Raw genomic sequence first — 26,942 nt, 5'->3', positions numbered from 1 at the left:
CTTGAAAACTTTTCTATTATTCAAACAGTCAAACGGAAGAAGCCATGGAGTAATTTGCCAAAATCTGTGTGTGGAAGCAAACCCATTAACAATTATTTAAGGTTGATCTTGAATCTTGATGAGTTAATTGTTCATTAATCAACTTTTTATGATAGCTCGCCCATTCTTATAACAACAATGTTATTTATAGACCAAAACCGTTAGTGTCTATATATTTATATCTAATTTATACATTAATTTTATTACAGTAATTAAATTAAAATTTTAAACTTCACTCATTTTTTCCATTAAATTTGAAAGATGTTTAAATGGGCAGCTAGGAACTTCGGAATAAAAAAAAATAAACTTTATTTTGTCATAAATTAATTTTATTATCATAAAAAAATGCTGATAAAAAATGTTTATATATTCGAGAAAGAATGTATATTTTAGAAAAGAAGTTAGAAATTGTATGTGAATATATAAACATTCTTTTCTAAAATATACATTCTTTTATAAACATTCTTTTCTAAAATATACATTCTTTCTAAAAAATTTATAACATACAATTTAGAATTCTTTTACGGATTGACGAATCTGTAAGTTAGTCAATTCTTTTAATTAATAAAGTTAATTAAAATTAATCTAAAAATTTGATATTTAAAAATTAAATAAAAATAAAAAAATAGTTAAACTATAACATAATTTTTTCATTTTTTTAGATTTTTAACTTTAATAGAATAATTCACAACGATATCCGTCAATAGAATCATTTTTATTTTAAGAAATAAGTCATATAATTTGAGCACATATACAAAAAAGTAAAACAAATTAAAATAACTCAAGTTAATAACAAAAATAAAAATAAAAAAGTGAAAGAAGTGTGTTTGAAAATTATATAATTATCAATTTTTGTATATATTTTTGTTACTAATCACTCTTTTATATAAAAAAAAGAAGAAAATATATTTTAGCCTGGCAAACCGGTCTGCATATCTTGTTTCGTCAAAATCTATGAATTTGATGGTACCGATTTGATGAGTTTTTTTTTTAATTGACGAGTTTCAAATTTTAGTCCAACTCATTTTTTTTATTGATAAACACAGAAAATTCGATCCATTTTGTCACCCCTAACAAAAAAACTCACCCTCTTATTTGTAATTATTAATTTTTTATTTTTTAAAATAAAAAATCTCACCTTTTTATTTGTGACTATTAATTTTTTTATTTTTTTAAAATAAGAAATTTTACCTTTTGATTTTTGTTTTTATTTTTTATTTTTGTTCTTCTTGTTTAGATTAAGAATTTTGCTAACTAAGAGCATGCCAATTTGATTTTATGAGGGTTTAACTTAGAGGAGAGGAAAACTAAAAGACATAGGATTTGACTTTGTTTATGAATTTTGTTACTATTTGAAAAATGAATAATTTTGGACGATACTAAAGATAAATATTATTGTATTTTAAAAAAAAAAGTATTAACACAAAAAATATAAACCTTCTTATTTAGTATGGAATATTTAAGAATGAGATTAATTTTTGTTTAGGCAAGAACATGTCGTTCATGCGAAAATCTTGCTTAAGCGAAAAAATTTTGTTTAAGTGAGTTGTTAGATAACTTTTTTTCTAAATTATTTTTTGAATTCACTTATTTGTTATGTTCTTTTTTATTTTTTGAGGCCGTTGATACACCTGCACTTAAAATTTTTCATCATAGTTAAATGACATAAAAAGAGATTAAAAAATTAATAATTAGAAGCACGAAAAATATGTTTTTACTTGCGACTTTATCGAAAGCAAGCAGACGATAAACTCAATTAATTAAATAAAAATGATATAAATTAGTTAATAAATTTCATATTTTTAACACAATTTAAAATAATAAAATGGAGTTTATCCATTGAAACTCTTAAATTTTTTTTGAGTAAAGTATCGTTTTTGTCCTTAACGTTTGGGGTAAGTCCTATTTTTGTCCCTAACATTTAAATCGTTCTATTTGTATCCCGGCCCTAACGTTTATAAAAGTGATTCAATGTTATCCTACTATCAATTATATTAACAAATCAAATTATATTTTTCAATTATTCTCACTTAGATGTATTCATTCTCAATTAGGTCTCATTTGGATGTGTTTGATTTTAATATTATAGCCACTATTTGTGTTTAGATTCAATTATGTCCCTAGAAAAGTGAATTATATAAATGTTGTAGGAATTAGTTTCAACTTTTGATGAGTTATTTTTTGGAGTGGATCATCGATTCTATCTCAGACATTTGTATTCTAACTTAAAGAAGAGATTTTTAAAACTCAAACTAAAGTGCTCATGATGTGTAATTGACAGCAGGATAACTATAAATCACTTTTACAAACATTATGGATACAAATAGGACGATTTAAACGTTAGGGACACAAATAAGATTTACCCCAAATATTGGTGACAAAAACGATACTTTACTCAATTTTTTCTCTTTACTTTCCCTTTATTTAAGAAGCAAACCCATAACATTGACTTTAATATCGTGAGTTGTATTGAGTGCTTATCATTAGATTAAAAATTATGGATATAAATTAAGTGGAATGAAACCCTTTATTTAAACTTAATTACTTGATTGTTACCAAGCAACGTAGTTTAATTTAACTCGAATGCCATCCGAAATTGCCAATACAAAATAGTGATTCATGTAAATTCTAATTCAACACATCATAAAGCATATTCCGATCATAATTGTGCATAGATTGTTCTTCTCGATTTTAACCAAAAAAAAAGTAGTAGTAGCTTGTTGGCGCAGACAAAACGAAATTGCTTTGAAGATGAGAAGAAAAAGAAGGGGACATAGCACAGTAGATGGTGTCTCTTTGTCTCTTATAATATTAATGGAAGTCCAACCCATAATACGGACAAGGTACCTTTTTCTATGTTGTTCAAAAATCAAAGCAATCAACTTCGTGCTTCATATTTCATCATCGTCTATGTTCCCACATCAAAGCATTTGAAAACTTTTAATTAATTGTGTATTCTTACTTTTTTTACTTTTTATAAAGGGAGAAATGACTATTATTTACTTAATAGTTTTTTTTAGGGTTAACACATAAAATTAAAGGATTTAATTTTTATATATTTTATTAAGTCGAGTCCCGGCCCGTTAAATCAAACTTAATTTTAGTTCACAACTTAACTCAAAACAATTGCATTAAGTTCAATTCACCTAAATTCATGAACTTACATAAATAGTAGATACATTATTTATATAAATTATAACTTTTATATAATAAACAACATTATATATAAAAGACAATTATAAATTTTATATGAAAAGATAAATACAAGCATGTTACATTCTTCTACCATAAACAATCAAAATATATATATATATATATATATATATATATATATATATATATATATATATATATGAGTCTATTCTTTCTAAAATAAGAAGTAAATTATTCCTTATGATATATACAGTGATTATTGATAAATTATTTTTCTACCAAATCTCTAAGATTAACGTTATCTTCTCTTTTTTTTTTTTTTTCAATTGACGCTATATTTCTCTTGAAACTTGATAACAGTATCATTTTCATCATCCCCACCAAATACATCTCTTCTTCTCCAATTTTAAAACCATAATTCCTTTCAAATTCAATCACCATTTCCAATCAATTAGGTTAGGATTTTGAACTTGTTCGTACGCTTTCAATCTCCAATTTCAATGAGTACATCTATTAATTTTCCAGCTCTCTCATTTCTAAGATTTTCTTTCTAGTATTTTTCTTAAAATTCAGCCGGATCAACAATGATACTCCTTTTCAGATAACCAATCCCATAGCCTTGTATAACTATATAACAAAAACAAACCAAAATATTAGTTAGTCATAAAAACAATGAGTTAATAATTACCATCTTAGAATTTTTATTATCTGAATAATAATTGAAAGATAATTTAAGAATAATTAAAGATAAAAATAAAATAAAATACCTTAGTGTCCTTTTTCACGCACCAATTACCATCATTTTTAACTAATATATCACAAATTTCTATCAGTTTTCCAGCTCTCCCCTTTTTAGAATTTTCTAGTGATCATATTAGAGATAACGATCAAATTTGCTCATTCGAAACTTGGAACTTTGGTTAAAAGATAATTTATCAATAATCACTGTATATGTTACAAGAAGTAATTTAACTTTTATTTCAGAGAGGGCATGGTAAAATTCACTTATATATATATATATATACAAAAATAATATTCGTATATCAAAATCTGCTATTAAAATCAGTTATTAATGTATTTATGTATAAATATATGTGTAGTTTAATTTATTTTCAATATATATTTATATTCTAACATATATTTTAGGAAGAGTTTTAAGTGTACTGGGAACACCGGTATTCCAGTTATTTTAACCGTTGATTTGAATTATAAAAAATATAATAATATATATTACTTAAAATCAACGGTTAAAACAACTGAAACACTAGTGTTCTCCATACATTTGAAATATATTTTATAGTGATAACCAATTTTGGTGTATATATATATGTATTCTCATTTATCAATCATTTAAACTACAATAAATAGATAAAAGCATTATGATTTAGATATGACATAAATAAAAGACATTTTATCTTTATATATTTAATAAACATGCATGTCATATAAATTAAAAGTATAAAATAAGTAAGTATATTAATATTTAATAAATAACATATATAATTATAATTGAATCAGTCTATATGTAAAACCAATAATTAAGCTTACTTAAATTAAATTTGACTCATTAAATACAATAACTCATTAAATTTAACTTATGAAACTACTATTAATAATAAGTTGAGTTGATCTAATTCTCTAACAAGTTTGCCTCACTTCTAATCCTAGATGAAAAGAAGAAAGCTAAGGAAGTAAGATTAACCTTTTACCCTAGTGTTTTTGAATTGTTTATATATTATGTGACCCTAACAATTCTAGATTGTTTCCATTTCATTCTTACATTTTTGTATATATATAGAAACATTAACTACTAATAATAAAAAAAGTTAACTATTAATAAAATTTGAATAAAAGAATAAAATTGAAATATGTAATACGTATATATATCACACATGCAGAAAGAGAAGTCCACGACGTGTTTGAAGGGGTATACTCCTTAATTAGTATAGAGCCTAGAGTGAGTCAAAATTACTGATTAGCCCCACTTCCACAGTCTAACAAAAGATCCTTTACAAGTGTTTGAATTTCAATGCTTTATTTTCCATTTATACTCGCTTTCAAAATCAATCCAACATTGAACAACGCACCAAGCTAAGAGACAAGTTTAAATAAATAAATAAATAAAGGAAATACACACAACAAATTCATCTACCGCAACTATAAAAAGGCATCAGAACCATTGTTACAACTCCATTTCACAATCATCACATTCATAGCATATATACAAAAATTCCAAAAAAAAAATACCTAGCTATCTTCACATCCATTTTTTATTTTCTTTCTTCTTTAATTATCAAGAAATTAGTTAAGCATTATTATTAAGCAGCATGCAACGTGTTATGGCAGCGAACTTGTTGCAACGCAGATTCTTTACCCGACAAAGGCAAATATATGAAATGACAAACATGGCGGCAGCAACAATAACAACAACAAGAAAGCGAGTAACGGAGCCATGTGACGTGTTCCTGAACCATAGGTGCAGGGACACGAAGAAAACAGTGGCTTCGTTACTCTACGATCACCTAAGGAGGAACGGCTTCAACCCTTTCTTGGACAACAAAAACATGAAGCCAGGGGACAAACTCTTTGATAAGATAAATAGAGGAGTTCTCGAATGCAAGATCGGTGTTGCCGTCTTCTCCCCTCGTTATTGTGAGTCCTTATTTATTTTCATAATAACTCATCTAAAATATTCCACACAAAATTAATTAAATATTTAAAATATATATTCAAATTAATTTTTTAAAAATTATAAATTAGACTTGCTTCTTAACAAATTTTTATTATCTAAAAGTCTTTAAAAATTATTTGCGTCGAATAAATTAGTTTCTGTCTTATTTTGAAGGAGATTAATTTATTTCATAATGTTTTTTTTTAAACTTAATTGTCTTGTAATAAAATTTGTTAGAAACTTATATATATAACACGCATATTAATTTGATTGAAAGAAATAAAAGAATCAATTTATACAACGAGAATAATTCTTAAAGATTTCTAGAAAATATAAATTTATCAATGACTAAAATATCGGATATAAAATTGTTTGAAAACTAATTTGGGTGTTGGCTCAATTATCTAATATATATTTATTGAAAATTATTTGAGTGGTATTGGTGTTTGTGCAACATAGGTGAATCATACTTTTGCCTACACGAGCTAGCGCTTCTAATGGAGTGTAGGAAGAAGGTGATACCCATCTTCTGCGATGTGAAACCTTCTCAGCTTCGTGTTCTTAACAATGGCAAATGGTCCCATGAAGATTTTCGCAGGTTTCGTTGGGCTCTTGACGAGGCCAAACATATTGTTGGACTCACCTACAATTCCTCAAAAGGGTATCATTATTTTAATATTAATATTCTTAATAAAAATGTATACGTGTTTTTTTCTTAATTACATATCTCAAGATTCGAGTGTTTGGTGTACGAAATATTAAAAAAAAAAAAAAGCAATATATCTGTGGTCAAGATTAATCATCAAATACAACATTATATTGTGCTATGTGTTAATAATATTATATTATTATTTTCTTAAATTAATTAATTGAAACAAGTTTTGTCCTTGTGGAATGCAGGAACTTATCAGAAATCGTGAATAGTGCGACTGAAATCATTATTGGAAGCATGATAGAGCTTGAAAATGAAGAGCATGTGCAGATGCACCATCATCAGAACATGCCCATTATTGCTCTTTAGTCATAATATAATATAATTACCTAATAATAATTTAATGTCATTTGTTTATAGCTTCATTTAATTAATTTGATTCTTGTTATTTTCAATAAAGTCTCTAAAGACTGTATAAATTAAATAACATTAATTAGATTCTTTTATTTATACAGTGCAAGATATATATAACAAACTTTAGTGGCACATATTCATCAGAATTTCAGGTGCTTTTAGTTGTTTTTCTGTAAATTGTTGGCATTATATGTTGTTACTAATGTGTCTAATGTTGTATGTTGATGTACTCCTATCAATTAGTTGAATGTAAATAAAAGGGTCTATCTTCTAATAGTCCTTCTCATTATTAGTTCCTTCGTTAATATATTTTTTCTTTTTTTTTTTGGAAGAATATTTTGTTGTTGTTGTTGTTTTCAATTTGGGAATTAAATTTAGAAATGAGGTTTATTTGCATAATATTTTTTTCAATTTCAATTTTTAAAATTTTTCACAGTTAAATAGTTTATAATAAATTATAAAAAAATAATATATAAAAAATTTATTTCTCAGTATTATAATTTTTATTATAATAATAAATCTTCAAATTTAATTAAAGATTTATAGTGTTAATTCTTTAATTGAATAATACATATAATAATTGTGAGGGATAAAACATAAAAGCTATGAAGCATGGACACTTCACTGAGTTGCCGTGTCTACGTGTCAGACACATTTTGGACACGACACTCACCGACATTCGTTCGACACACGTGTTACCGTGTTTTAATAAAAAATAAAAAAAATTTTTCCAGACATGCTTGGACACACCTAAATACCATCAGGTGTCGGTGTGTCCAATCTTATTCTTAATATATATTCTTGAAATAAATTTAGATATAGTATATATTATTATTTATTAAAATAAAAAAATATTTTAAATATTTGATATAATTAAAATAAGATATTAAAAATAATTAAAAAATTAATTTATATTTTAATATCAATAAAATATCAAAATATCTTTACGATTTATCTAACAAATATTTTATATTATATATATATACGTGTTCCTATATATTATAAACATTTTAAAATTCGCGTGTCGGCATGTCTGATGTCCGTGCATCATAGCATAAAAGTGTGATTAAAGAAAAAGTTTGTTATAGTTAGTTAGTTATAGGGAAGTTAGATCAGTTATAGATATTTTCTATAATTAGCATAGCAGCTCGCTACTTGCAGTATATATATATATAGTATGCTTTGTAAGCTGGCTATTCATTACACACTTAATTTGCTTCATTCTCATTATTGTTAATAAGATTCATCAACCCTTCTTCTCTTCTCTGTTCGTACGACTTTCCATCATCAACTTAATCATTTCTTGCTTGACAAGCTTGGTTAAACAACCTCTTAAAAAATAACTAGCAAATTATTTGCCACGTAATAAAGTATTTTCAACATCAATTTTATCAGAATTAAATTTTTATAATAAGTCACATAATATTACCATTTTTCTATTAATCGCATTCTTATCAATATATATCCTCACATTTTAGTTCACTCCATTTTACCACGTGTGTCCAACTAGGAAACTAATCTTTTTTATCAACCAATAAAAAATTTCAAAGACAATTTCCTTTAAGCCAACAATTAAGAGATGAGAAAGAGAGAGGAAAACAGAAAGTTCAAAGTTGGTTAAGAAAATGTTGTTTTTCAAATATTTTACTTCTTCTTCGAATTTTTATTGGATGTGAAAATATTTGGGGGAAAAAGCATAAAATTACCAGAAATGCGAGAGAATTTCTTCTAAATTTAAAAACTACGCATATAGATTAGGTTTTCAATTACTTAAGTTTTAGTTTAATTTATACTTGTCAACAGAGTTAAGATATAGACTGAAAAAGGAAGGATTGAATTTATTATTAGCTTGATTTTCCGTTAACATCATGTAACCCATTAAACTTGATCTAGTTCGCTAATAGTATTGTTCTGAAAACTGGACCGGACCGGCTAGTTCAACTGGATTAACTGAAAATCGGTCACCTAGTCGGTCCGGTCCACCAACAAAACCGTTTTGTAAAATATCGATTGAAAAATTGGCAAACCGGGCGAATCGGGTCGGTTTCTGCAGGTACCGGTTTTCTCTCCTGATAATGAAACGGCGTCGTTTTGCTTTTAAAAAAAAAAAAGTTAAGAACGCGTGATGAATTGATGAGCCATCCACTTTAGCATACCCTAATCCCTAATCTGCTAATCCAGGAAGCCTGCCCCCAAGCCTAGCCTCCACCACTGCCTTGTGCCTCTATTGCCGCCGCGCCGTCCGTCGCACCGACCCCTGTTCGCTTTCAGACTCATCAGTCGCTGGCACGCTGTTTCTTTCTCGAGCGTCCGTCGTCTTCCTCTTCCCCTGTCATTGCCGTTGCTCACCTTCCTCCTCGCCGCCGGTGAGTACTAACTAGTGACTACTGAGTTCTTCTGTTCTTCAATCTTTTTGAGTTTTTGTTTTTGTTCTTCTGTTCTTCTGTGCTCTGGCCTTTTGTTTCTGTTCTTTTGTTTGTCTGTTCTTCAATTATTAATTTTTTATTCATTGAAGAATTTAGGACAGATTTGAAGTAGGTTGATGTTCTTCAGATGCAGAGTTCTTCTCTTGACATCTTGTTCTGTTTTTTAGTTGTTTTTATGTTGTTAATTATATGATTAATCATTCTGTTATTTTAAAAGCATTTGATGTAGGTTCAATTTCAGAATTCTGCTCTGTTGATGTAGGTTCAATTTTCTCAATCTGCGACTTTCTATCTCTGAGTCGAAGCTGAGCCTCTGTTCCATCCTCTTTTCGTAGAGTTTCTTGGTGTGCGGCGACCTCTCATTGCCGTCTCTGGTCGTGGCAGCATCATAGTACGACAGCAACTCTTTCCTCCCTTCTTCATTTCCATCTTTGACTAGTACTTCAAGTTTTTGCTCTGTTTTCTCTTGCTGTTTTGTTTAGCTTTAATTCTATAGTTTGTTCTACATTAGTTTAGTTGGATTTTTTCATTTCCGTTAGTGGATTCTAGGTTGTTGGAATAAGGTAGTTCAGTTTGTAGATTCTAGGTTTGTTGCAAGTTTTGAGAATTGGAAATTTCTCGGTTAGCTGATGCTTTGCTTGCTTATATAAGCTTGGTTACTTCTATTTATTATTGTGTTTGGCTGTATTAAGTGTGGAAGTTGTTGAATGGGTAAGCATTGCAGCTGAAGTTTGTTTGTTTATGCTGAATTTGTACATTGCATGCTAGGTGTTCGATTAAATGCCTCTGTGATGCTTTGAGTTTGAATTATATGTTGTAGTTACCATATAGTTTGAACCACTCTTTGTTTAGGCAAATTGTTCAAGAATAATGCACTTTGGGTTGTCTCTTGATGCTTGTTTAATTTATGAAACTCATGTTTATCATTGCTCATGGTAGCTCTTCATGCTTATGCTTGATGTTATTTTTGTCATGAAAACACCTAAATGAGTGGAATTTTCAAATTTCTTGCAATTTAGGTGATTTCATAAACAGAATGCTTTAATTTTGTGAACTGGTGGTGACTTTTAATGATAAATTATGAATAATTTATTTTGTGAAATTATTAAATTTTAAATTTTATTAGTTTAGAAATGATTGAATTTAAATTTTTAAAATTACGTATTGAATTTTTTATAATTTTACTCTTTATTTAATTAAACCGGTTCAACCACGGTTCAATCCCAGTTGAACCCTTGGCTAATAGTGAGAACTAGGAGTAGTGTTAAAATATATATATATATATATATATATAAACCAAACTGAACTGAACCAAATCATCTAGTTCGCTAATAATAAGAACTAGGAGTAGTGTTAATATATATATATATTATAACCAAACTGAACTGAACCAAATCATTTTAAATAAACAAGCTTATGTGATTTCGCTTGGTTTAAATCTAAATAAAACTGGTTTTATTAAAAAAAAAATCTTTTTTTTTCACAAGAAGCTCATACAACTGTAGCAAGAAGTTCATGCAGCTGTAGCAAATTTGAACCACAGATAAAGCAGATTTAGCTGAAGAGAAGAAGCAGGGGAGCACCATTTTGGAGTCAGGGCCAGCAGAAGTAGCGCCAATCGAAGCTCATGGAGTAAGGTTAGGGTTAATAAGATTTGGAGGGCTCATGGAGCACTTTTATGTTTGTAATCTTGAAAATTCTCTGTTTAGTAAACAATTCTAAAACCCAATCAAGAAAATAAAAAAGAAAATAAAACAAAATTGAAAGACGAATTTTTTGGATACCAATAATCTGAACCAAGAAGCTGAGCAGACCTAAGAACGGGACCAGAAGAAGTAGGGGGCAGATTGGCGATGGACCCACCAGCAAAGGGAAACGCGATGCAACTGGTACTGACGAGCGGAGGTACACAGCGGCAAGGATTCGTGCGCGAAAGTGTGCTTCATACCTCTGCTCCCATTTGTATTTGCCCGAGGAACAAAAGAAGGAAATCTACTGATTCTTCACTATATATACCCAAAACGATTGAATTGCAACAATTTTTACTGAATAGCTGCTATCCAACACAGTACCGCAGCTAAAGCCAAATTGCAGCTCAAAACCGATGCGACTCTACCAATTTGCGGCGAGTTCAAACACGGACGCTAATTTTTGGCCGCTATCCTCCACTTCTCTTGTAGTGTCTTGTTGGTCGCCCTTGTTGGCCGCCCTAGCTGACCTCGCCAGCCGCCCTTGCCATGACGAATGGTTGCACCACCCGCCCATGAAGGAGTTGTTAGAGACTAGAGATTAAAGTTATTAAGTGAATCAAATCGGTTAGAATTTCTGTGATGATGCCATATTTGATTTATTGGGATTTGAATTTAATCATATTCCTTTATCTATAAATTTATTCTTTTAAAGTTATGATGACTAAAACATCTTACTTGATGAACTCAATATAAATATTGAGGTTGCAAAATATATAAATTCTATGCAAATCTCTGAGTATTGTAGAAATAAAATTTTCATAATCCTAACCTTCATAGTTAGCATAGTTCAAAGAGGATACATTCTCAAATAATATATGAATGGAATTTGTAAATATTTTGGCAAAAGATTTAGAATGAAAGTAAGTGAAGAAAGATAAGAGGCTTTTTGTAATGAAGTGGAGAAAGTATATGAATAACAATATGTAGAGATAATAGAAGATAGAAAAAAGGGATAAGTATGATTTTGGTCCCCAACGTAGGGGATGAAAATTTATTTCGTCCCTCGCCTTTTTTTCGCTCTAAAATGATCCCAAAGTTTTAGTTTGTTTTAAAATCGTCCTTTTTACCAATTATAATTTTTTTATTACCAAATTACCCTTTATTAAAAAAATTATAAAATAAAATAAATATAAAATAAATAAATAAAAAAAGAAAAAAAGAAGAAAGGGGGGGGGGATACAGAAGCGGGGTGGGTGGGGAGAAAGGGGGGGGAGGGGGAGGGTGGAGGGGGGAGAGAAAGGGGACCCATGCCGCCGCACCGCCGCACCGCCGCCCCCGCCCGCCACTTCTTCTTCTTCTTCCCGTCGCCGCACCGCCGCCCGACACCCACCGCCGTCCGCCACTTCTTCTTCTTCTTCTTCTTCCCGCCGCCGCACCCACCGCCGCACCGCACCGCGCCGCCACCACCACCTCCTTCTTCTTCTTCTTCTTCTTCTTCTTCTTCTTCTTCTTCTTCTTCTTCTTCTTCCACCGCACCATCGCCCCTGCCGCACCCCCACCATCTTCTTCTTCTTCTTCTTCTTCCGCCTCACCACCGCACCACCAATTCTTCTTCTTCTTCTTTCTTCTTCTTCTGTGAACTTGATTTGTTTGTGAAATTTTTGGATTTTTTTTTAAATTTGTTGTGGAATATTGTTGTTGTTGAAATTTGTTATGGAATATTGTTGTTGTTGTTGTTGTTGTGGATTTCTGATGATGATGATGATGATGATAACCATGATGATAATGTGGTGGTGGTGGGTTCTGGTGGTAGTGGTGGTTTTGTTCTGGTGGTTTAGGTGCTGTTCTTCTTCTGATGATGATGATGATGATGACCATGATGATAATGTGGTGGTGGTGGTGGGTTCTGGTGGTGGTGGTGGGAGAAAACACAGCGCTGCCGAGACGGGGGGAGGGGGAGAAAGAGAAGCGGGAGGGGGGTGTTGTTTCGGGAAGAGGGGAAAGGGGGAAGGGGGAAGGTCGCCGTCGCAGCAGCTCCACGCCGCCGCCGCTCCACGCCGCTGCTCCTCCTCTGCCTGCATTTGCGATTCTGCTTCTGTTTCTGGTTGAGGAAGAAGAGGGGAGGTAGGGAGGGAGGGGTATTTTTGTCCGAAGGACCATTTTACAATAAACTGGAATATTGGGGACCATTTTGGAGCGAAAAAAAGGTGAGGGACGAAATAAATTTTCAGCCCCTACGTTGGGGACCAAAATCATACTTATCCCTAGAAAAAATAAGTCATCTAGCAAAAAAGAGAAATAGAATGAGAAAGGAAGGACTCAAATAGCTCTTAGGCATGTGCAGATTGTGTTAGAAAAATCTAACTCGTGTTTAGATGAAATCTTTAATATGAATTGGCACTTTGCAATTCCTATAATATTTTCTACGTTTGAAATTTGAAAATAGCTATTAAAGACAAATTTATACAGAATTGAGTTATCTTCCAAACTATCTTTGAGTAAAGTCAATTAAATATCTATAGCTTGAGATATTTAGGAAATACTGTTTGTATATCAGATTGGTTGTAGGTAGGGGTGGCAAACGGGGCTAAATCTGCTAGGCCGGCCTGCGTAACCCGCCAAAAAAGGCGGGCTGAGCTGGAAAATTAGGACCGCCAAATAGCAAAAGCCCGCCTAACCCACACCGCTTAAACCACGGGCTTTGGCGGGGCGGGGCAGGCTTTCCCGCCGGGCTTAATATTTTTTGGCAAGGGTATTTTTACAATTTTTTTTTGTCAAAATCCAACTTTTTCCAACCCAACATACAAGAGAATGAAGATGAAAATTGAGTGTTTTAGATTATGTTTATTTTATTTTAGAGACAATATTTATAATTATGTTTTGGATTATGTTTATTTTGCTTTGGGAACAATATTTATAATTATGTTTTTGATGAAAACTTGGTTTATAATTATGTTTATTAGATATTTATAATTACAAAGACTTTAATGTTTGTGAATATAAAAATTATAATTTGTTTATACTTTTAGAAATTATAATAGTTAAAAGTAAAAAATAGAAGAGATTTTTTTATGCCTTTATATATATTATTTCATAGTTAAAAAGTTAAAAAAAAAAAGAGGATATTTGGCGGGCTTAGCCCGCCGTTAGGCGGGGTGGGTGGGATTCTGGGACTGCCTCACTAGGCGGGGCGGAGCGGGTAGGCAGGCTTCTGGCGGGACAGGGCGGGGCGGGGCGAGCTCCCCCGCTTGCCACCCCTAGTTGTAGGGCTAGAAGTGAGTCAAGTCAGTTCATGAGCTAGCTCGAGCTCGACTTGTTAATAACTCAATAAGCTGAACTCGTGAATCGGTGATGAGTCGAGCTTGAGCTTAAAATTGAGCACATAAATTAAACGAGACGAGCTTCAACTTGGATATATATATATATATATATATATATATATATATATATATATATATATATATATATATATATATATAGCAAAGCGAGGGGATAGGGAAAAAGGACGGAAATCGATGAAATGAGCAAGTTGCTCCATCGAGAACGCGTTTTCGACTTAACTCAATCTGGCCTGAGAGTGAAATAGAGAAGTGAGATAGAGTTATCGCCCGATAATGTTAAATTGATTCAAAATAAGTTTGGGGATCTATCCTAAGGGGTTCCTAAACAAGCCCTTACTCCTCCAACACCTAAATCGCTGGCAATTTGGATCTATCCTAAAAGAAAGAATTGACTTACAGGTCGACCCCATGGCAGCAAGAAAAAAAGGTGATCTTGTGCTATATTCCGGTGATCTCTTTCCTACTTATATATATATGATCTTAATTATTTAAAATTTTATATTTATTTTTTATATATAATTTTAATATAAGATATAAATAAAAAATTTATAATTTATTGATAGATAGACAATATATAAAATTGATCTTTTTAAATATTTTTTTAAAATATATAAATTATAATTTATTGATATAGAATTATAGATTATGTTTCTATTATTTGAGCCAACTCCTGAGCTCGGCTAACTCATGAGCTTTCGGTGACTCGAGCTTGAACTTAAGAAATAGGCTTGATTGTTAATTAGTCAAGCCGTGAGCTGCCAAACTCAATTTTCATGGGCCGAACTTGAGTTTGGTCTAGTTCGGCTCAACTCAGCTCACTTCTAACCTTAGCTAATTGGTTACAGTGCGATTTTCTACTATGAACTTATAACAAATTGATCTACCTAATTGAATTTGAATTTAATTTTATACTGAATTCCAAGAATAAGGATAATTTTCTTATCTTTTCATGTAGTCAAAGATGATTCAAATCCAATAAATATGAAATTATTTATGAATATATCTTTAAAAGGTTATTTATTGTCGATTAAAAATTCATTATAATTAGTATTTTCATATTTTCAAATTTTGAATTAGATATATATGTTATTTTTTAAGTGTATTATCTTTTAATTTTTTATAAAGTTAAATTTAAATTATTATAAATTTAATTAATTAATTAATTATTAAATAATAAACATGATTCAAAAAAATTGAGATATTTTTTTTTCAAAGATAAATGTTATTTTATTAATATAAAATAAAAGTGTTTCCATAAGGAAGTAAAAAAGAATTGGGTATTTCCATTTATCACAAACTGTGACTGAAAGACTAAGAGTTTAGAAAAGAGTAAAGTAAAGTAAGAGTAAAGAAAATTAGCAGCATCTATCAGGTATGGCTCACGAGTTCACGCACTAAATTGCTGGCTTCTTTCATTATCTATGGTGCCGGGCTTATTACCTTCTCAAAAACACACCGATTCCTCGCTTTCCAAGTGCTCCAACACAGCGCCGCTATGAGGAGGGTCTTTTATCTACCGTCAAATTGAGTCGCTGCCCAGGATAAGACTCGTTGCCACCAATTGAAAAAGGTCTCTTCTTTTCTCATCCATAGGTCAGGGGTTATTAAGCTTAGACTCTATATTATTGAAGACAGGGGGCATTGGAACAAAGCATGAGAAATTAATTCAACCTTCAACATACATCTTGGACAAGTGGCAGGAGTGGATGCGAACCGGCTGTGAACTTGTTGCAACACCGGAAGCTTTTCATGAAGACTTTTCCATAGAAAACCTTAATTTTATGAGGTAATTTCAATTCTCAAATGCTATTCCAGACTCTATTGTTCTGTATGTTCTGGGGCCTCAATGAAGTAGAAAAATGAAAGAATCCATAAGCAATTTTGTATCCTGACCCAACTTCATATATACCAGATTTTGTCCAGCACCAATTAACTTCATCCTCCTCCTCTGTTGGTTTGATTGAAAAAATTTTATTGCATATATCAACTGAAAAAATTGACTCAATCAGATTTCTATTCCAGCTTCTATCAGGATTTAGTAACGCACTAACGTAATACACTTGCAGATTTGGCGGGATTGTGATTGCATTTTGAAGGACATTAAGGGGCACTGATGGTGGGAGCCAGTGGTCATGGAAGATGCGAACATTAGTAACAGAGCATATTTTCCATAACAAGCCTTTCTCGATCACCTTGCGCCCTTCAAGAATACTTCTCCAGCCCATGACAGTACGCTTCCTATCTCTGCATGTAGGAATATGTATATCTGAAATATTTAGCTTTGAGCATTCTTGATAGAGTAGAATTAGGGTATTTCATTAGACGCCAACATTGCTTGCCCAATAAAGCCAAATTTTGCGCCCTTAGGTCCTTGATCCCCAGCCCTCCATCTTTCTTCGGTCTCGTCATTGTGCCCCATTTAATCCAAACCATTCTTCGTTCTACGCCTTTTTGACTCCACCAAAATTGAGAGAGCATGCTATGAATCTCAGTCAACAGCGTGTCCGGGAGCTTGAAACAAGAGAGTGTATAAATAGGAATCGCGTCCCCCACCGTTCTCAATAGTATGTGCCTGCCACCTGATGACAATAGACTTCTTTTCCAACTCATAATTCCCTTCTGAACTTTATCCTTGATAGCTCCAAAGGTTGCTTTCTTTGATTTTTGAACTATAGAGGGCAGTCCCAGGTATTTGTCTTGTGCTCCGATATGTTCAATATTTAGTGTCTGAGCAACTGCTAGTCTTGTGTTCTGAGGTGTGTTGTGACTGAAAAAGATAGCCGACTTATTCAAATTGACTTTTTGTCCACTGAAACTCTCCTAGATCTCTAGCAATTCTAGAATACTTTGGCTTGTATTAGGTGCGCTCTTGCAAAAAAGGATTGAATCATCAGCAAACAAAAGGTGATTAACTATTTGGCATCTCCGATTAACTTGAACTCCTTGAATTAATCTGTTTTGCTCTGCCTTGTGTAGCAAGAAGGAAAGCCCTTCTGCACAAAAAAAGAAAGAGATATAGAGATAGGGGGTCACCCTGTCGGATGTCCCTATTGGGCCTAAAATAGTCAAAAGGTTGACCTTTCACAACGACAGAGTAAGAAACATTCGTTACCAATTCCTTAGTCCAGTTAATCCATTTAGCATCAAAGCCCACCTTATCCATAATATACCATAAGAAATGCTATTCAACCCTATCATAAGCCTTACTCATGTCTAGTTTAATAGTCATTTCATGCTCTACTCCACTTCTTTTATTTTTCAAATAGTGCATACATTCGTGGGCAATTAGAATATTATCTGAAATGAGTCTACCTTTGAGAAACACACTCTGATTTGGGCTTATAATTTTATTCATAATACTTTGTAATCGGTGCACCATAACTTTAGAAATAATTTTATATATAACTGAAGACAAACTGATCGGTCGTACCTGAGTCATGTCACTGGCATCTGGCACCTTTGGAATCAAACAAATTTGAGTATGATTGAAGCTTTTTAGAATTCTGCTATTATAAAAAAAACTTCTCACTGCCTTAAAAATATCACCTCTAACTATATCCCAGAAAAAATGAAAAAACTTAACTATAAATCTGTCATCATCAGAAACACTCTGAGTATGAACACTAAATGTAGCTCTTTTGATTTCGTTCATAGTTACTGGCCTTTGAAACCTACGATTCATGAAAACTATAACCTTAGACTCTAAATCCTCTAAGTATGGATTCGGATCGTAAAAATTGAGATATTACAAATGACTTGGTCATCATGTGAAATGATCTTATCAAATCATGGTGATGAGTTGTTATTTTTCATTTTCTGAAAGTTATCCTAAAATGGACGGTTATTTCATTCTAGTCTATGTAATTGAAGTAGTGAGAATAGAATTCTTGCTTACTCTCCAAGTTGGATCAGAGTCGGTTATGAATCCCAAACTCCCAATTGATCGGATTGGACGACTCGCACATCACTGAGGTAGTGAGGTGCTCAATGTCAGTTTTTGGGTTGACTTCTTGGGTGCATAACCTATTTGATGTAATGGATTTGTTTTTGGTTTAGGCTTTAATGATTTGGATGATAGTATGAACATCTTTTATATTGGTTTGTTATTTAATTAAAATAATTTATTACATATAATAAATTTAGAGTAATTATTTAAATTATTTTTTTAAATTTTTAATATTAGACACTTTAATCTTTTAAGTTCTAAAATATATAAAAAAATATTAATATTTATCTCTGTTTAATAATATAATCTCACTCCAATTTAATCTGTTTAATCGAAATAACTGTTTTAAAATTTTTAAATTTTTTTTTTAAAATTCTTTTAAACACTTCGAAAATTATTTATATACTCATTAAATTAAATTAGAAGAAATTATATTGTCTAATAAAAATAAATATTAAAAAAATATTTTTTATATTTTAAAATCTAAAAAATTAAAATATTTGATTTTAAAAACATGAAGAACTAATTTGAATAATCATTCGTAAATTTAATAGTATAACATTTAAATTCATCCAGTCTTCGATTCAAAACTTCTCCCGAAATACCATGTTGGGAACTAAGTTTTAGAAACAAAAGCAATGTCATCCATATGATACACAACAAAGACTTGTTAAAGCAACTCAATAATGGAATAAAAAAAGGGTTTCTTAACAAACATAGTTACTGTTTGAAAAAAATATTCAAAAGAAAATACTGGCTGGTCCTACTATATGGGACTACTTTTTAACTAACATTAGTAAAATAAATATTTAATTTTTCAGTTAGTCGGTCATGGCGGGTTTTAATAATCTCCTTAAAGTTAATTACATAATTAAAGTCAAGTGGCATTCAAGTTTAGGTCAAGTATGTTTTGGTCCATTTGGACTTGATTATGATTATAAAGCACCCATTCATTATACCGACCACATTAATCAAAAGTTAAAAATTCATATTCATATATTTTTATGTGAAATTAATATTTAAAAATTATTCAGGGGTGGATCTCCAGTACTTCAGGATGACAACGATACAATGCATCGTCTGCTTATCCCAATCACTCTTTCCAACCATTATAACGAGTGAGATCAAAGGGTCCGAGCAAAACTTAGCATTATAACATTGAGTCCCTTTTTCACTATGAGAAATTCCCGTGGATCTGATACATGCCATGTTCTGATGAGCAGGATCCTCTTAAAGAGGCAAGCTCAGAGCATACTTTTATGGCACTGGACTGAGGAAGAAGGAAATAGCACTAGCTAAGCTTTCAGAGAGAGAAAGAGAATTCAGAACATTTTGAGAGATAGAAAAAGTGGATATATTACAATGTTTCTTGAGATCTGATTACAACTGGGGTGAGCACCTCCTTATATAGAGGCCTCTACATAGAAGCGAAATCTAAACAAGCCTATCATACAATGCCACCTGGAGGATAAGGATAAGCCTTATCTTTTTTGGCATTTTCTAAGCATGTGACTGAGGTCACTTTATTCTAGCACACTCATAATTATACATAGTGGGAACAACAGTGTTCTAATAAAGAGACGGTTTGAAATAGTCTTCTGGTAGGGTCCCATCACCGTTTGAGAAGGATGAATCAGAAGCTAGATTGACAGCTCTGAAATCCGTATCTGGGTCTTGGAGGTAGAGAAACGGGTCTTCAGTGTTTTCTTCATTTGGATCTTGGGCATCTTGCAGATATGGGTCATATGGGTCTGATTTTGGGCCTTCAGCATCATCGGGTATTCCTACATCAATTCTAGTTGGGCTTGGTGGTAAAGCATACACTCTTCCACCTGGATCTTCAGAATTCAGATCTTCTCCAGAATATCTGCTTGGAGCTTGTGTGGACGTACTGGGCTGGTCTATTGGAGCATAAAAGGAGTATTGTCCAAACTGGTTGATTATCCCTAAAGTTATGAATCTGGACTGAAACTCTTGGAGAGTTATTGGTGGTACATCTGATTGAAATGGGAGTCCTTCAACTACATCTTTTTCTCCATATAGTCCAGGTTGCCAAAGTTGACAAAGGTATTTGGCCAAGGCATTTAGGACTGTTTTTTCATCTGTGGGCCATATGGTAGAATATCCAACAATATCGACCTTGTTCTTGGTATGTGTCTTCTCATTATGGGCTTTACATCCAGCAAAGTAATCTCTCTGTAGGGTGACAAAACAACAGAATTTCCGTTTTGTCCTGGAGGGTTTATCCCATAATTGGTGCTGCTCGATCATGTTATATAACATTCCTCTCCATGTCCCAAGTGGTGCATACATAGCAAATAACCTGACTAGATGAGACTGGGCTTGAGTACTGTTACACAGAATGTGATATACTGGGAAGAGTGGTATTATGATAGCACATGGATATAGGGAAGACAGAGCCCAGATATACCACATCATTTCCTCTGGTATAGGTCCTTGGATTATTGGTATAGTGCAAAAAGGGGTATCCACATCAAAGTACTTCGGATTTGGATGTATTTGGGTTATGGTAAGGAGCTGGTGTAACCAGTAGAACAAAGTTTGCCTGGCTAGACAGACTATTTGAAACACTGTCTGGGGTCTTGCTTTGAAAGGAAAAGGGCCAATTTTTCTTCTGTATGGGTTATTGTGGGGTGGACAATCAGGAAATGGAATGGTGTATGAAGGGTTGTAGGTGCTCATGGTGTAAATGTAATGGATTGGTTTAGGAAGTGATTCTACTGGTTTGGGGGGTGGTTCTTTGGTTGGCCTAGATAGGAAATCTGCAAGTATGTTTTGATGTCCTTTGATGTGTCTTACCTCGAATTTATAGCGAGAGAACCAGTCCTTCCATCTTAGCAATTGAGAGTCTGGCAGGATTTTTTTCTTGATTTCTAGCATTGATGGGAAAGAGGTGTTATCCATTTCCACAGTGAAATGATAAGAACTGAGGTGGAAATTGAATTTTTCTATCCCTCTTTTGACAGCAAGAATCTCTTTGTAAGTGGCATGGTAATGTTTTTCAGATTCTTTGAACTGTCCACTAGCATGCGCGCAATAGTGTCTTGTCCCATCAATCTCTTCAAGTAGCACAGCTCCCCAGAATTCATCACTAGCATCTGTCTGCAATATTCTTTTTTCTGTGCTGGGAAACTTTAAAGGTGGGGGTCTTGTGCTATCTTCTTCAGAGTTTTGACAGCTGTGGTTTGCTCAGGTCCCCATGGTGGGGGCTTCTTTTTTAGGAGTTTTGACAGCTGGCTGGTGTGTCTGGTCACATCTGGGATAAAGTCTCTGATGTAGTTGACGATTCCCAAGAATTGTTGGACTTGTTTGACTGTCAAGTTTTCATCAGGAAAATGGATTAATTCTTTGGCAAGGTGGTCCCCTGGTTGGAAATATCCATTCTCGAAAATCATCCCAAGGAATTCAATTTTTGTCTTAGCAATAGAGCTCTTTTTGCTGATAGCATGATTCCCTGGTCTTTGATGATCTGAGTAAATTGGGCCAGGAGTGCCTTGTGGGCTTCACTGTCTTTTGAGAACAGTAAGATGTCATCAATGTAGATGAGTGTGGAGTGTAGTATGGGCTCAAAAATTTTGGTCATTGCTTTTTGGAAGAGAGAGGGGGCTACTTTGAGTCCAAATGGCATTACTGTCCATTGGTATTGGGCTTCAGGTATACAGAACGCTGTTTTATACCTATCTTCAGGATGGAGCCCAATTTGCCAAAATCCAGCTTTCAAGTCAAACTTGCTGAATATTTTTGCTCCACTTAATCTTTGTGTAATAACTGAGATTCTTGGTAGAGGAAACTTGTCGTCTTGTAAGAAGACATTAAGTGGCTTATAATCAATGACAAGTCTCTTTTTCCCTCTATTTTGCTCAGCTCTTTTTTCAACATAGAATGCTTGACATGCCCAGTTGGAGTTGGTTGGTTCAATGAGTCCTTGAACAAGAAGGGCTGCACATTCAGCTCTTGCCAACTTAAGATCTTCGGGGTTCATTCCTGAATGCGTGGCCTTTGTAGGGTTGATGTCTTCATTCTTTTTGAAGGGGAGTCGGACATAAAATTCTGGATTTTTCCATAAAGGAGCAGGGTGGTTGAATTGATCATGACTATCACAGCAAGCACTGAGGAGTAGCTGTTGAATCTCCTTATATTCTTCTGGAGCTTCTTGGATTTCGAGGATACTTTGTATCCCTGTAAAAGGCAAAAACTGCCCTTTGTAACTTAGACCAGTGGGTTTGATATGTAGCCCATGAGTTCGGAAGAAGGCATCGAATCCGAACAAAACATCTTTGTCAGGGAGGTAGCTTCCCAGCACTCTAAGCCAAGTGGTCTGGCCTGCAAATATCTCCAGTCCAACTGGTTTTTTGGAGATAAGATTGATGGTGAAGACTTCACTGTTAGCTGCTGCGAATTTCTTGGAAAAAGGTGCCCACATTTCTTTTGGTAAGACATGTGGTTTTACGACAGTAGCACAAGATCCAGTGTCCATTAATGCAACGGCCTTTATTGGTTTATCATAGACAGATGTCTTGACTTTTAGATCAAAATGAGGTCTAGGAGTACCATCAATCTGTTTTACTCCTAAAGATCCGAGATACCCAAGTTCTTCTTCTGGCATACTCGTTAGTTTAGGAATTCTTGTGGTGATGGAAGCAATAGATGATATGGTAAAGATAGACCTTTTTGGTGGGAGGTCTTCTTCTGAACTATTCTCTTCTGAGTCAGAGTCCTGGAAAACGTATTCAGTTTCATCATCTTTGCTTCTCTGTTCCTCAAGTACTGACTCTAGATCTTCCTCATCACCAATGGAGGCAGCATCCATTAAAGACTGGAGCATTTTTATTTCCTTCTTTGTCTTGTGAGGACATGACTTAGCAAAGTGTCATTGTTTTCCACAAATGAAGCATTTGTTTGACTTGGTATGGGGTTTCCTCCTTTTGAAGTAACGATATTTTTGCTTGCTTCTTCTCCTTCTGAATGCTTTCTGATGAAATGTATTGGTTGATGATCGCCAATGCGTCTTTTTCTTTGGCTTGCATTCACACATACTTGACTCTTTGCACTTAATTTTCAGATGGGATTTGCTGCATGCTCCTTTGAGTTTGCCTGAGTTTTTGTTAAGCTGTTTGAACATTTGTTGTTGTTCACACAACTTGTCCAAGGCAGCTAGGGCTAACTGGTATATTTCTCCAATGGTTGTGGTAGCCACTTCTTTGCGAAGAGTCATCATCATTCGCTGTATTTCAGGCTGAAGCTCATCTGGCAAGGATGCTATAAAGACTTGCTTAAGTGGCGGATTATTATTTCCTCCAAGAGGATAATATTTAGCAGCCATCTTTTTGTAGTGTTTTTCCAAGTCTTTTCTGTTGAGGGAACAGCACTTCATCTCAAAGTATTCTTGAGAATTTCTTTTTTGGATAATTGCAATGTCTCCTAGAAATTCTTGATGTATTATCCCAGAAATTGTGAAGAGGTCTCCAGTACTTCAGGATGACAACGATACAATGCATCGTCTGCTTATCCCAATCACTCTTTCCAACCATTATAACGAGTGAGATCAAAGGGTCCGAGCAAAAGTTAGCATTATAACATTGAGTCCCTTTTCCACTATGAGAAATTCCCGTGGATCTGATCCATGCCATGTTCTGATGAGCAGGATCCTCTTAAAGAGGCAAGCTCAGAGCATACTTTTATGGCATTGGACTGAGGAAGAAGGAAATAGCACTAGCTAAGCTTTCAGAGAGAGAAAGAGAATTCAGAACATTTTGAGAGATAGGAAAAGTGGATATATTACAATGTTTCTTGAGATCTGATTACAACTGGGGTGAGCACCTCCTTATATAGAGGCCTCTAGATAGAAGCGAAATCTAAACAAGCCTATCATACAATGCCACCTGGAGGATAAGGATAAGCCTTATCTTTTTTGGCATTTTCTAAGCATGTGACTGAGGTCACTTTATTCTAGCACACTCATAATTATACATAGTGGAAACAACAGTGTTCTAATAAAGAGACGGTTTGAAATAGTCTTCTGGTAGGGTCCCATCACCGTCTGAGAAGGATGAATCAGAAGCTAGATTGACAGCTCTGAAATCCGTATCTGGGTCTTGGAGGTAGAGAAACGGGTCTTCAGTGTTTTCTTCATTTGGATCTTGGGCATCTTGCAGATATGGGTCATATGGGTCTGATTTTGGGCCTTCAGCATCATCGGGTATTCCTGCATCAATTCTAGTTGGGCTTGGTGGTAAAGCATACACTCTTCCACCTGGATCTTCAGAATTCAGATCTTCTCCAGAATATCTGCTTGGAGCTTGTGTGGACGTACTGGGCTGGTCTGTTGGAGCATAAAAGGAGTATTGTCCTAACTGGTTGATTATCCCTGAAGTTATGAATCTGGACTGAAACTCTTGGAGAGTTATTGGTGGTACATCTGATTGAAATGGGAGTCCTTCAACAACATCTTTTTCTCCATATAGTCCAGGTTGCCAAAGTTGACAAAGGTATTTGGCCAAGGCATTTAGGACTGTTTTTTCATCTGTGGGCCATATGGTAGAATATCCAATAATATCGACCTTGTTCTTGGTATGTGTCTTCTCATTATGGGCTTTACATCCAGTAAAGTAATCTCTCTGTAGGGTGACAAAACAACAGAATTTCCGTTTTGTCCTGGAGGGTTTATCCCATAATTGGTGTTGCTCGATCATGTTATATAACATTCCTCTCCATGCCCCAAGTGGTGCATACATAGCAAATAACCTGACTAGATGAGACTGGGCTTGAGTACTGTTACACAGAATGTGATATACTGGGAAGAGTGGTATTATGATAGCACATGGATATAGGGAAGACAGAGCCCAGATATACCACATCATTTCCTCTGGTATAGGTCCTTGGATTATTGGTATAGTGCAAAAAGGGGTATCCACATCAAAGTACTTCGGATTTGGATGTATTTGGGTTATGGTAAGGAGCTGGTGTAACCAGTAGAACAAAGTTTGCCTGGCTAGACAGACTATTTGAAACACTGTCTGGGGTCTTGCTTTGAAAGGAAAAGGGCCAATTTTTCTTCTGTATGGGTTATTGTAGGGTGGACAATCAGGAAATGGAATGGTGTATGAAGGGTTGTAGGTGCTCATGGTGTAAATGTAATGGATTGGTTTAGGAAGTGATTCTACTGGTTTGGGGGGTGGCTCTTTGGTTGGCCTAGATAGGAAATCTGCAAGTATGTTTTGATGTTCTTTGATGTGTCTTACCTCGAATTTATAGCGAGAGAACCAGTCCTTCCATCTTAGCAATTGAGAGTCTGGCAGGAGTTTTTTCTTGATTTCTAGCATTGATGGGAAAGAGGTGTTATCCATTTCCACAGTGAAATGATAAGAACTGAGGTGGAAATTGAATTTTTCTATCCCTCTTTTGACAGCAAGAATCTCTTTGTAAGTGGCATGGTAATGTTTTTCAGATTCTTTGAACTGTCCACTAGCATGCGCGCAATAGTGTCTTGTCCCATCAATCTCTTCAAGTAGCACAGCTCCCCAGAATTCATCACTAGCATCTGTCTGCAATATTCTTTTTCCTGTGCTGGGAATCTTTAAAGGTGGGGGGTCTTGTGCTATCTTCTTCAGAGTTTTGACAGCTGTGGTTTGCTCAGGTCCCCATGGTGGGGGCTTCTTTTTTAGGAGTTTTGACAGCTGGCTGGTGTGTCTGGTCACATCTGGGATAAAGTCTCTGATGTAGTTGACGATTCCCAAGAATTGTTGGACTTGTTTGACTGTCAAGTTTTCATCAGGAAAATGGATTAATTCTTTGGCAAGGTGGTCCCCTGGTTGGAAATATCCATTCTCGAAAATCATCCCAAGGAATTCAATTTTTGTCTTAGCAATAGAGCTCTTTTTGCTGATAGCATGATTCCCTGGTCTTTGATGATCTGAGTAAATTGGGCCAGGAGTGCCTTGTGGGCTTCACTGTCTTTTGAGAACAGTAAGATGTCATCAATGTAGATGAGTGTGGAGTGTAGTATGGGCTCAAAAATTTTGGTCATTGCTTTTTGGAAGAGAGAGGGGGCTACTTTGAGTCCAAATGGCATTACTGTCCATTGGTATTGGGCTTCAGGTATACAGAACGCTGTTTTATACCTATCTTCAGGATGGAGCCCAATTTGCCAAAATCCAGCTTTCAAGTCAAACTTGCTGAATATTTTTGCTCCACTTAATCTTTGTGTAATAACTGAGATTCTTGGTAGAGGAAACTTGTCGTCTTGTAAGAAGACATTAAGTGGCTTATAATCAATGACAAGTCTCTTTTTCCCTCTATTTTGCTCAGCTCTTTTTTCAACATAGAATGCTTGACATGCCCAGTTGGAGTTGGTTGGTTCAATGAGTCCTTGAACAAGAAGGGCTGCACATTCAGCTCTTGCCAACTTAAGATCTTCGGGGTTCATTCCTGAATGCGTGGCCTTTGTAGGGTTGATGTCTTCATTCTTTTTGAAGGGGAGTCGGACATAAAATTCTGGATTTTTCCATAAAGGAGCAGGGTGGTTGAATTGATCATGACTATCACAGCAAGCACTGAGGAGTAGCTGTTGAATCTCCTTATATTCTTCT

At 33.9% G+C, this 26,942-nt stretch overlaps 1 protein-coding gene across 1 annotated transcript; it reads left to right on the top strand.

Moving 5' to 3' along the window:
* Positions 1-5,401: 5,401 nt before the first annotated feature.
* Positions 5,402-7,210, top strand: LOC112772173 (probable 2' cyclic ADP-D-ribose synthase BdTIR). Its single transcript, XM_025817061.2, has 3 exons — positions 5,402-5,844; positions 6,323-6,524; positions 6,764-7,210. Exons 1-3 carry the CDS (start codon positions 5,520-5,522, stop codon positions 6,882-6,884), a joined length of 648 nt encoding a protein of 215 aa, XP_025672846.1. The 5' UTR covers positions 5,402-5,519; the 3' UTR covers positions 6,885-7,210.
* The last annotated feature ends 19,732 nt before the right edge of the window (positions 7,211-26,942 follow it).

Source organism: Arachis hypogaea, chromosome 18 (assembly GCF_003086295.3).
Source record: "Arachis hypogaea cultivar Tifrunner chromosome 18, arahy.Tifrunner.gnm2.J5K5, whole genome shotgun sequence".
Lineage (NCBI taxonomy): Eukaryota > Viridiplantae > Streptophyta > Magnoliopsida > Fabales > Fabaceae > Arachis > Arachis hypogaea.
The sequence above is the reverse complement of the archived record's forward strand: the minus strand, read 5'-3'. Positions and strand labels throughout refer to the sequence as shown.